The sequence below is a fragment of the Aulostomus chinensis genome, chromosome 22, assembly GCF_037954235.1.
Source record: "Aulostomus chinensis isolate RoL2024-O1b breed Wild chromosome 22, RoL_Achi_v1.0, whole genome shotgun sequence".
Taxonomy (NCBI): domain Eukaryota; kingdom Metazoa; phylum Chordata; class Actinopteri; order Syngnathiformes; family Aulostomidae; genus Aulostomus; species Aulostomus chinensis.
Window position 1 is genome coordinate 5,427,182 of NC_141341.1, and position 12,819 is coordinate 5,440,000.

The 12,819-nt window shown below is 46.9% G+C and overlaps 1 protein-coding gene across 3 annotated transcripts in view; it reads right to left on the reverse strand.

Moving 5' to 3' along the window:
• Positions 1–236: 236 nt before the first annotated feature.
• Positions 237–12,819, reverse strand: part of ahdc1 (AT hook, DNA binding motif, containing 1) — a 19,237-nt gene continuing 6,654 nt past the window's right edge. For 2 of the 3 annotated variants that reach the window (XM_086194021.1, XM_086194022.1), the window contains exons 2-6: positions 8,072–8,287; positions 6,606–7,855; positions 4,784–6,504; positions 2,357–4,073; positions 237–1,531 (exon numbers count right to left, since the gene is read on the reverse strand). In XM_086194021.1, the coding sequence (XP_086050147.1) occupies positions 2,363–4,073; positions 4,784–6,504; positions 6,606–7,784 (4,611 nt within the window). In that variant the 5' untranslated portion in view covers positions 7,785–7,855; positions 8,072–8,287 and the 3' untranslated portion in view covers positions 237–1,531; positions 2,357–2,362. The remainder of the gene's footprint in view (positions 1,532–2,356; positions 4,074–4,783; positions 6,505–6,605; positions 7,856–8,071; positions 8,288–12,819) is intronic. The other variant, XM_086194023.1, reaches the window with a different exon arrangement.

Consider the following 12,819-nt stretch of genomic DNA (forward strand, 5'->3'; position numbering starts at 1 on the left):
TCAGTCTCGTTTCCTTTCCAACACATCCCCCGTCCTCTCCCAGCCATATATTCCCCTCCTCTCCCTCCCTGTCGAATTGTGTCCTTGACTGAACTCTGCTGCTCACAGTCCCAGACAGCCTGGGTAAAGCCCAATACTCACCGAGGCTATAAAACACACACACACACACACACACACACACACACACACACACACACACCGTAATCCCTTAAAGAAGCATTATACTGTAGACAGGATTACCAATGGCAAGAACAGAATGTGTATTTAAATATTTTGCACCTCAGATACATACATGATATGTAACAGACAGATATACAATTTTTTTCATCACAAAAACCACTAAACAACACAAGACCACAGAAAAAAGAAGGGAGAGAGCGAAAGAGAGAGTGAAGCCCCGCCAAGACCTAAGTATCTGGGGAGCTCCACTCCTTTTGACCCCGCACATACACATACGTACACACACGCGCACACACACACACACACACACGCACAAACACACGCGCGCACACACAAACAAGCACACACACACACACACACACACACACACACAAATACATGCATTACTGCAGTCACGCAAGCTCCTCGTCCTCACATTTGCACACAGGAAACAACAGTCTCTTTGGGGTTCTTGTGTGATTTCAATGTCTCTTTCCCTTGAAGTTAAAACAGCAAAACACAGGATGTAGCGTCTCCATGCTGCAGTCCTCCGCCGCCCCGCCTCTGAGCACGGCCGAGGAGAGCATGTCGATGACGGACCTTCAGAGTGAAAGCGAGGCCCCTGGTGCTGGAGCTGGAGTCGTATGTACAGATGCTGGTATTTCAAGAGCAGAAATTGGTTTCAACCACTTATCTCTCATGGGACACGACACAGGGAGCGCACAGAGAAGGACGGCTGCTGGGCTAATGGTATTTAAAAGGATGGTTTGTGTCTGGTTGCAGCTCAGGTGAGGGCAGAAGACAGAAATGCAGGGTTTAGAGAGTCGAGTGCAGAACACGGTTGCTGGTTTAGCGGACGTAGGGAGAAAGGAGAGAGAGGACAGAGAGAGAAAGAGAGAGAGAGCAGTGAGATCCTGTTCTACTGCAGATGTAGAGTACAGGACCAGTAGGATTTGGTGGGTTACAGACTTCTAGGAAATCAGAGTCCTCTATGTATCACAGCAGGAAAAAGGGTTTGAGGCAATTGGTTGTTCTTTGTCTGATATTCATCCATCAGCTCCTCTTGGCCCTTCCCTTGTTCAAAGGTGATTAAGAGTACACTTGTATGATCTCATGGTCAGGTAGTGAATGAATCTGCACATGCGTGTGTGGTGTGTGTATGTGTGCGTTTGCGTGTGTGTGTGTGCGCATGCTCAGGTGTTTAAGTTGCGGTTGATCTTGATTGTCAATGCTGGAGAATTAAAGCTTTACTGTCCAAAGCTGGCAGCTAAATTCTCACCCTTCATTTCACAGTCTCTCAAAAAGAAGTTTCCTTTACAAAAAACAATGAAAAAAATGTTTGCAAATCTGTAAAAGCTTGGATTTAATGTACCTGAAAAAAAATAAAAGGAAACGGAGAGAGAGAGAGAGAGAGAGAGAGAGAGTAATATGAGACAATCACATCTTCGACAGTTGTAAAATGAAGAGCATAATGACAAACTGCTTTTAAATGCATTAACATCTACAAAAAAAAGTTTCCATTAGGTCACTAATAAATATTGTATTTTTCAGTGGGGCTGATACAATTATCTCCGTGACACTTTGGGTGCCAATTCGATTTACATTGCTTTTCTTTGGATTTGTAAATCTTCACCTCAACCTTAACTTTAAAACTGCCTTAAAAACTCCGACCTGTCTCTGAAAGAGGTAAAGTGAACTCTAAATTAAATATATATCATTTCTTTTTGAAGTGAGTTAAGCTGGCAACTGCAACATTTAGCCATTACCGCTGTTGCACAAGATAAACAAAGACCAGCTCATAACAAGCAGAGACTACGATGAAGCAACTGAATACTTGATCTATTGTAGTCTTGATACATCGGTTCAGGACTGAAACACCTCTTAAAGACACTTTCAAGAATCAATTAAAATCACCTGTCAGATAAGTGATATCATCTATCATGTTTGTCATCCCTTTTAGTTACCAACAGAGCTTCAATGTCCAAGTAAAAGAGGTAAGAGACAGCTTCTCAATTTGATGTATTTTTTGTGGCACATTTTGTTCTTCTTCTGTCAAATTAAACATCACAAATTGTTTCTAAACATTTTGACAGCATCCTTCAGGTCTTCTTAAACATTAAGTACGACGAGTGGTCCTCTACAAATTGGATTTGCAGTGGTGGCTGTAGGATGTCTATCAAATGTCCAGTAAACTCACCTGCTGTTACAGGCTGGTGACGCTGAAGCTGTCATCGTTTGCTGGGTCCAGAAGCTGGCACAGCACCCCACCTCCCTGATTCGCCTGGGAGGGGTAGCGGTGTCCCACTCCTTGGCAGGACAGATGGGACATGGAGTAGCTGCTAGCGTCCTCCGGGTGCGGCGAGGAGTCGAGGGGAGGTTTGGTGTAGGGGGAGTGATGCAAAGCGCCCTGGCGCTGGCCCGTGTTGACGGTGTGGGCGGTCAGATCCTGCTTATGGGTGGAGGGAGAGCTGCGCTCCTCATAGAGCAAAGCTGTTGAGTGGGGGTGGAGGAGGGGAGTGGGGTTGGAGTGTGTATGGGAGGGAAGGGGATTGTTGGTGTGTGTGTTGTGATGGGGCTGATTGTTGATGTGAGGGTTTGAGTGGAGGTGTGAGCTTGGGTAGGATTTGGTGTTTGAGCTCAGGTTTGGGTGGGGTTGTGTGTTGTGTTGGTGTGTGTCGTGTTGAGTCGGGTTCATATGTGTGTTTGCATTTGGGCTAGCCAGCGAGTGTGTATTTCCATGCGGACTTGTGTGCGGGTTGCTGTGTGTGTGCACGGCTGTGTTTGAGTGCGCGCTGTGTGAGTGTGGGCTGGGGCTGCCGCTGTGCGATGTTTGTCCATACCAGAAGGGGGAGCTGCAGTAGCTGGGTGAGTCGTACTGGGAGAACTGTGGGTCCTTTGGAGGGGGGCGATGTGAGGGACTCAGAGCAGAGCCACAATGGGGTGTTACCCGTGGTAACGGAGAGCAGGAAGGGGAGAAGGTCCTGGAAGGAACAAGGTGGTACGACTGGGGTGGAGGAGGAGTGGGCTTGGGAGGGTACGGTGGGGATGAGACACTAGGTGAGAGGGAAGAGGAGGACTCTCCAGGGTATAAGGCTGGATATCGCTCCTCAGAGGAGGGTGTGGAGGGGTGAGCAGAGTAAGGGGAGGGATACTCACAGGGGTCCTGGAGGTAGCTGGAAGGTGGTGCAGGATTGGGAGTGGCCAGGGGAGAGAGGCTACTACTGTCTCCACTGTAATAGTCCAGTCCCTCCTGGAACAGCCCAGACCCCTCTAGAACTCCAGCTGTCCCTGCTCCACCTACTCCTGATGTAGAAGCAGCCTTGCCCCTGCCTTTGGCTCCAGATTGACGATCCCTCTGACATGAGGACAGACCCCCTCTACCTCCTCTGGATCCCCTGCCCCGTCCTCCAGTCCCTCCCCGCTTAGGTCCAAGAGTGGGTGTCGGAGAGGGGGTTGATGGGGAATCAGAGTGCAAAACAGAACCCCCTTCTTTTTCTGATTGTTGTTCAGTCCGTTTCCTGCGACCTCGGCCTGGCTTGCTGGTTCCTCCACCCTGGAAGAGGACGTTCTGGCTCCAGTTATAGGAGGGCGCAGAGGCACTCTCATGCCAATCTATCATCAGTTTCTCCAGACTGGACAGGCTTGATTGACCTGCCTCTCCACCAACAGAAGTCGTCTCATTCTGTTTGAAAATGCCCCCCATAGATGTGGGACCACTACCAGTGGCCGCAGAGCCAAGGTGCGACGAGTCAGAGGAGGACTCTGATAGACTTTCAGGAAAAGGTTGTCTCTTGGCCTTCTGGGGGGTGTAGTTAGATATATCCAAGATATCTTTGGACTCACTGGAGCCATATTCACTGTAGCCGTGGTATTGCGGCCCAAAGATGTCTGTTGACCAGCCGCCATAACCTTGTCTGCAAAATATAAAAATAGCAACACGAATAATAAGACACACAGCACTCGAGAAATTTCTCTGCGCTAGAGAGGAATTTCGACTGCAGTCCTACCCATCAGCAATATGAATCTGAAGAGATAACCTGGGTGAGGTCGGGGCGATAAAAGAATGGTATTTTCAGCTCCCTCCCTAGGAAATAAACAGCATCATACCCCTTGACAATGGAGCATGCAACGAGTGATATGCAAACAACCAATCACTCAACATGTGTTGTTTGGTTTGGAATATGACACAACAACAGACACATCACGTGCAGTGAAAAAATGTGTAGGTTTCTGGTGTTTTTTTTGTTTTTTTTTTTTAAACACCTGACTAATCGAGTAACCCATTTCTCCTGATCTTTATTAAACACAGGTCTTTAAAATGATCAATAACTATTGATATCACCTGAAAGGAAATATTTCACAGTGCACATTTTTTAGCCCAGAGCCAACAGATGTCAGAAACGAATTGATGTGATGGAGTGAACCATTTATTTTAAGAATTCTCTGATCCTGCCTTGGTCCGACCCTTAGTCGTCCTTTTAGAGGGAGAAAACATTAAATCCACTGTAAATTAAAAACCTTTCGTACAAAGTCAGATTTGTGCTAAAACGCCCCTGAGAAATGTCAAGATTCTGTTTTAAAATACATTCTTACATTTTTCGACAGGTTGTCAGCAGTGATTTACCTGTAGCTCCACTGATTAGAGTTGAACTGTTTGTAACCCTCCGGGGATGAGGAGGAGCTGAAGGGGCTACCTTTGGCCACAGACATGAACCCTCCTCCTGGTGATGTGGGTCCTGTTGACTCCCCTCGCACCAGGGAGGAATGACCTGCTGCAGGATATCCACTATAGCCCCTCTTGGCTGCTGCCTGGTAGCTAGAATAACCCATTTGACCAACAGGGGTGACCTTGCCACTGCTGTGTCCAGCTCCATATGAAAAGCTGCAGTCTGATGATCTCTGTGCTGCTGCACCAACTCCAGGAGAAGAGGAAGAGTAGGCAGGGGAGTAGTGGCCATAGGAGGCAGGATGGGGAGAGCTAGGAGAGTGAGACAGAGATGGAGGGGTAGTTTTGGGAAAGGGAGAAGGGGTGGGGGATGTCTGAGCCAGGCTGCAGTAACTGTATGGACGTCTGGCTGAGGAGCAGTGTGTCTGCGCGGAACTGTCGGCTGAAGAACTTGCCCCATTGGTGCCCCACTTAGGGAATGCAGGGGACCAGCTGTGACCAGTAGCTGGGCTGGATGGCTCATAACCAGGGGTGGATGAAGCTTTACGGGTGTTTGATTGTGAGGAGATGTCCAACAGGTCTGAGGAATCATCTGAATCGAGCAGTGATCGGAAATATCCAGCAAATAAGCCTTGTGAGTCCTCGCCAACTGGGCCAACCCCTCTACCCCCTCCTGAGCAGCTGTAGGCACCTCCCCTCCCAACTTCACAGGAAGAAAAGCCCCCTCTTGGAGATCCACAGAGCTGATACCCACCCAAACCTTTCTCCTTATCCATACCCACCTCCTCACCCCAGCCACCTGCCCCATTAGGCCAGTCTTGCCCCATGCACACCCCCTCCCCTTTAAATGCACCATTTTTTCTCATGCGTCTCTTCCTTATTTTCTCACCCCCAGGCTCAGTTCCGATGATACCTCCTCCTCTACCAACACCACCCTTCCCTCTTTTCCTAGGTAATCCATGCTCAGACAGGGTGCTCAGTTTTCGTTTCTTACCAATGGATTCAAAAAAGTCACTGAATGTGCTCTTATTGTGCTCACTGCCCCCAATTCCCCCCGCTGCTCCTCCACCTCTTCCTAGGCCTCCTCCTCTGCCACCTCGAGGGCGTCTAAACCCAGTGAGGCGGTGGAGCAGGGTGGATATTCCAGGGTTTTCCAAGGGGGTATGAAAGCTTTCTGGCTCACTGGGTGTCCAGCAGCGAGGGGGAGAGCAGCGGCCAGTGGCAGGGGGCTGCCGGTTTAAAAAGGCCAGTTTGGACAGAACATCCCCATATTCAGTTTTCACATCATTTGTATCATTAACATAGGACGGATAAGGGGAAGGGAGTTTAGTCCGACGTCGCCTGCGGGGCTTCTTGACCTGGTCTCCATTACCACCGGCATTTGCAGTATTCACAGTCTCTCCCGGTATCCCTGGCAGGGCCTGTTTAGGTGGTCGTCCCCGCCTGCGTTTGAGAATAACAGGCAGTTCTCCAGGAGGGAACATCACCATAACACTTTTCCCATTGTTCTTCATGCGGAGAAGAGCGGTCGGCTCTCGAATGGCTTCTGAGCCCTCCGGACTTCCGTCATTGGGTTTTTCCGTGCCAGTAACTGTCTCCATATTAGAAATCTTGTAGCTCTTCTGTCGACGGCTAAGGCTGACAGGAATGCGAGCCACCTTGACGACAATCTTTCTCACCTGCAGACCAACATAAAAAACGTGTATTTATGGATCATCTTAACATTTATTTCATATACACTGCATGAAATTATGTTATGTCATATCGCCAGTAAACTCACTCCCACAAAACGTCCACGTCTCCTGCCATTGGGAGGCAACACCGCCACAGGTTCCTCCTTCTTCACAGTTAGCCGAGGTGCAGTGAATGTGGATGTGTGTGCAAATGGGAGATGAGGAGTGCCACTTTGAGAGGCAGCCTGGGCTGCCTGACGTTGTCTCATGACACTTTTAGGACCTGCTCTCTGGACAGATTTTGGTGCAGGCCTCGACCTTGATTTAGGTCCAGGTCTATGCCCAAGTCTGGGCCCAGGTTTAGGTATAGGTTTAGGGACCGGTTTGGGTACAGTGAGAGCAAGGGCAGCATCTGAAGTGCAGGGAGCTGAGGGGAGAACAGCCTCCACAGATGGGTGCTCTACTTTCTGAACAATTGCCACCTCCTCCTCTTTAACCTTCCAGATCTTCTCCTCCAATGCTTCATCTTCATCCTCTCCTCTTTCCCTCCCTGCTCTCTTCTCTACATCCTCTGTGCTTCGTCGGAGGCGGGAGGATTTGCGCAGGTGACACGGGAAGCGGGGACGTCCGGAGCTGCGGAGCGCATACTTCTTCTCTGCCTCCACAGGAAGAGGAGAAGAGCTAGTGTTTGGATTAATGGGAACTGGACAAAAGGTTGAGGGTATGTCTATTTCTGTGGTGAGGACTGGGGCGGCCAGCTGATTGGTGGAGGCCGGATGATTGCCAAGTGCTAAAGACAGAGGTTGAGGTGACATATGTATGGCCTCTGGTGGGAGAGTTCTGGAGAGTTCTGTCCCTACAGAACCTGTATGTGCAATGATATCCTTCTGCCCACAATCCTCCATATTTGTGTGTGAAACAGCCTGTGCATGCACATCTGGGTCTAGGTGTGTTTGCATGTTTCTTAGTGTCTCTGCAATGGTCTCAATACTTGTGTGAGTCTCCGTCTGCCTCCGGCGGTAGGTGCTGTGCCCCAGCCTTCTCTGTAGATGGAGGCCGTTGGCCAGTGTGGAGGCAGAGTGGGAGGGGAAGTGGTTGGAGGTCACTGATGCCAGTTCATCATTAGAGTGAGTCTGGGACCCATCCTGGAGCCCGAGCTCCCTGGTCCAGAGCGAAGGTCCTTGCAGTCCCTCCAGCTCACCAACACACCCCTTATCCTCAATTGCACTACAGCCCACTGGAGTCCCAGTTTGGCCTGAAGGTAGGTGATCTGACAAGCCACTCATTCAGAGTATCAAAAAGAGAAGTATTTTTTAAAAGTTTCTTGTCCGGCCTCTTTTCGAGAAGATTGAAGGACCTAAGGACACACAAAATAATCAACCATCATAATTAAAGTTTTAGACACTTTATAGTAACTCATTACCCATAAATCTGTTGGTAAGGCATCAAATACACTGATCATATAAACATTTACAGCATCAGTAATGAACTCGATTGACTGTGCCACCCACACAGCCGCATTACAATGAGAGTACATTTACCATTCATGTCCTGCTCAACTGGCTTCTCTTACCAAACGGTTGTGGTGCTGATTCTGATTTTGATTCTGAGTTGAGCCTCACTATGTCTGCCTGACTGGCTCTGTTCTGCAGGGGATCATTGGGTCATCAATACTGCAGTGGGGAGCTCACATACTTCTCTTCCTCCCCTCTGCTTCTGTCTTTTGCCCATGGTTGCTGGAGAGAGCGACAGCAAGAGACAGAAGGACAGACAGAGGAAGGGACAAGGACTGGAAGACAGTGGGAGAAACAGTACGTGGGGAAAGAAAGAAAGGAAGAAAGAAAGAAAGAAAGAAAGAACAAAAGAAAGAAAGAAAGAAAGAAAGAAAGAAAGAAAGAAAGAAAGAAAGAAAGAAAGAAAGAAAGAAAGAAAGAAAGAAAGGAAGGTGGAGCAGAAACATAAAGAGAATAAGAGATGAGTACACAGTGTCACGGCATGCTAGACTAGACCAGACACCAATTAGTATTTTGGCGAGGGCTGCACCATCTCAATTATTTTTGGAAGATTGCTTGCAATATAAATGTTTTAACTCTCATTGTAGTTTCATTTCAGTTTTTGTATCAGCAGAAGAAAGCCAGTGCCTCTTTACCCTCTCATGTTGGTCTCATACACACTGATGATCATCACAACACGATGTCGGGGTTGTGTATGATTACAATGTTGTTAAAATCAGCAAAATATTAAAAAAACAATTGTGGTTTTGTGTTGAAACATGCATACACACACACACACACACACACACACACACACACACACACACACAAACACACTGCAGACCACATTTTTCCAAAACAATTCAAATGCATGAAAAAAAAAAAGCTCTAGACTTGGAGGGAGGGTGCGTGAGAATGTGTGAATAATCGCAGCCAGCAGGGGGAAGCAAAGAGGTGATGAGTAGTGAGGTGTTAAGAGGATGGAGACATGAAGGTGACAGAAACACAGGAGTGTTGTGGGGGGGGGGGAGGGATTATAGAGACAGAACGGAGGACAAATGGACGTACAGACATCCAGAACAGACTGATGTCTTATGAAATCTACCCCACGTGTGCATCAGACCAACACGTGACTGCATGCTCGCGCATGTTCAAGCATGCGCACAGCTGATTCCAAAACACTCTCCACATACAACAAAATCCTGTCCATCGTCTGCCTCCCTCTCCAACATATGGGTCTGATTAGAAGGGAGGGAGGTGGTGAAAGGCGAGTGTGAGTAAGTCAGGAGTTGAGAAAGTACGAAGAGAAAGGGCAAAGGACAGGAAGTGCAGGGAAGTGAATGATGCGGTTGAGATGGGGAGAGGATGGAGGGATAGACGGAGGATTGAAGAGGAGGCAGAAAAAGTTATAGGAGGAGTGGGAGAGTTTCACTGTAGCAGATTTGCCTCAATGTTCTGCTGTTCAGAGGAATGACACAACTGGGACAGACAAACATGGAGATGAACACACACACCCACACACACACACACACACACACTACACATAGTTTCTTTTACCCCTTTGCCCTGTACTCTTTTTCTGCCTCCCCCTCCTGTCCCCCATTCTCACTTTCTCTGTCGTCTAATTAACAGCATTCATTAATTAGCATCCGTCTGACCAGTATGTGAGAGCAGGAGACAAACACATGCTTTAATTAAACATTGCAGCACATGTGCATACACACACACATGCACACACACACACACACGCACACGCACAGTCGCTCTCAGACACACGCAGAGTGACACATACCGACACACAAAGACACATGCAAATATGCCCCTACAGCTTCATCCTCCCACACACTCACACATCGATTTGCACATAAAGACAAACACATGTACACGCAAACACATGCAGCCTTGCACAATCGCACACAAAACAAAGACACACATGCAAATATCCCTCTACTGTGCTCTGCGGGGGGCTTTCTGACAGCGCTTAGGTGCCAGCCAATCAGATGCTACCACTATGATTCATTGTTTAAGAAAACACGCTTCATCCGTCCATTCCAACAAATTCGTTGTCAATAATTGCGTGTTGGTGAATTTCACTGTGAATGGTTGTGTTGCTTTGGAACACTTGGTGGTTTGTGATTAGTGTCTGTGAAACCAGATGAATGTCCCTCACATCAGGATCTGTTGATCTCTCTCTCATACGAGTGCGGTGAGGAAATGATGATGTACATTAAGATTTCAAGTGCTATTGCTTCCTGACAGGAGAAACAGCACACTACAAGGTGTGTGTTTGTGTGTGTACGTGCAAGTTAGTGTGAAATCAGGGACAAGAACATTTTCCAGTTTGGACAGTTGCCCTGATGTGCATAGTCTGATAGAAACAATCATTGTGTGCAGGGTAGCTGTACAGCATATCTGCTCTCTTCTCATCTATCTCACTGCCACAAAGGCTTGCAGACTCACAGGCCTGCCAGCAGCAAACCTCAATGAGGAACTAGACCCTGCATGTGTGTGTAGTTAGTGCATGTGTGTGTGTGTCTACGAGCGTGCGCGTGAAAGAGTGTGTCTTCCTGGGTGTATTTGTAAAAGCACTCAGTGAGCTCTAACGGGTGTGCAGTTGTTGCTAAGAGACAGGCAGCAGCACTGAAACAGCATGGGGAGGTGTAAGGGAGGGGGGGGGACACAGGGAGGGGAGAGGGAGGGAGAGAGGTAGCGAGGGGGGAGCTCCACAGAGAGGTTTAGACAGATAAGAAGAAGGGGGAATAAAACAGAGGGAGGGAGAGAGAGAGAGAGAGAGAAAGAGAGAGGGAGAGAGAGAGATGAAGAAAGTGTATGTGAGGCCAGGAGGGAAAGAGAGGTGGGGAGGGGGAAGTGGGTCAGGGGGTCCGCAGAGACTGAGTGACACCGTGCAGCAACTCAGCTACCATCAGCCTCTCGTTGCTCCACACCACCTCAGCCGTGATGAAACCTCAACCTGCCGCGGAAAAAAACCTACACGCGTCAACGCCGAAGTTCCTTCACGAGGAAAACAAATAAATAAATAAAAGACCATTAACGAAACGTGATGACTGCTTTCAAGTGAGGCATTTTTAATGGTGCGTGAACTGTAAACACTCACTGTGCGTAATAAATAAGCCAATTATTTAACAATGAATTGTACTGTAGGACCTTGTGCATAGCAATATAAGTTTAAATAATAAAAAAAAAACTTTCTAAAACAGAAGCGAAACGACAGAAAACCGAGAGAAAGACAGAAAGAGAGAGAGAGAGCGGGAGAGAGATGATTGCTGTGATACAGACCTAAAGCATCTTTTATCTTTACAGGAAGGAACTGTATTCCTCATATATATATAATAGAAATATATACTGAAACCCTGCAATAGAGCTTCCCTTCCTTGGGATCATGACGTTAAGTTTATTTTGAACTGAGCCCAGTGGTGTTCCTATTATTTTGACCCTCCATTGGGATGCCGTAGGAATTCTCTTTCATTTATTCATTTTTTAATTCGCACGTACAAATACTAATCTAAAGATGCACAAATGTTTCTCCACCGATAGTCCGGTGGTGGAAGACGCTGAGTTCATTTCATTAAGTACGAGTAGTAATACTCTGACAAGATACTACTCTGGTAAAAGTGAAATGTCTCCAGAATTATATTTAGGTGAAAGTAGAGAAGTATTTCATGTTGAGTTTACTTAATTATTAAAAGTAAAAATACTCACTCTCTGATGATCCCCACAACCCTGAACAGATAAGTGGTATAGAAAACAGATGGATGGATGGAGTCAAGTAGTAACTGGTGGGTTCAGATAAATCGAACAGAGTAAAAGTAGTCAACATACATTGAAATCGCACATTAATGCAGTGCTTGAGTTAAAATACTTTACTTTCCACCACTGCTTATGTTTACATGTAAATTAAAAACATGTTTATTTGATATTAATTCGTATATACTGAAAAGTAATAATATAAATATCGGAATATTTGAAAACGTGAAGTTCTTTTTTTTTACTCCCAAAACATTTGGAAAATCAACTAAATCACTTATTGTTTCCTCGGATGATGAGCCAACGAGAAGAGAGCCGAGGAAAACTGGGCCGATGTAAATATCAGCCATCAGAGTGATAGGATTTGTTGTTGTTGTTGTTGTTGTTGTTGTTGTTGTTGTTTGGTTTAATGATCAATGTCTGCAGGTAAGAGTGAGCGAGATCATGCTGCCTCCCCACACTGATCCCAGACAGGCCGCTGACACACACGGTGCAGTGGAGGGTCCTGATACAGGAGCTCAACCTGCCACTGCTGAGCGAAACACTGATACAAAAATGTCAGATTACTGCAGCCGAGGATGATTACACGTCTTACATTTCCTTGCTTTGCCAATTAACATTCATGCCAATAAATCTCGATGAATTTAATTGAACCTGATTTTGGATTTAAACACCTCTTAAATCAAGTGAGCCACAAATTAAAGCCTCAAATGACCATTAAAACAAATCGACACCTCTCTTAAACAGATTATCTGAAAACGAGAGGTGCAGTGATTCAGCAAACTTACAGTTCAGTTTGTACTGCAGTTTTTTTGGATCACGGTCTCAGTTAAATTTGTTTTGTACTTTAAGGAGAAGAAAACATCGCCGGCAACTGACACTCACTGTGAACCGCAATTAATAAATAACAACAACATAGTCACTACTGCATGTTGTTGTCCTTTACGGTCGCCGCTGTGCTGCCTGTGCTCTTCTCTGCACTTTTTCAGCAACGGCGGCACTGATGAGCCATCCGTGTGTGTGCTGCAGCAGATACACACACACCCTGATATAACTTTGGTCC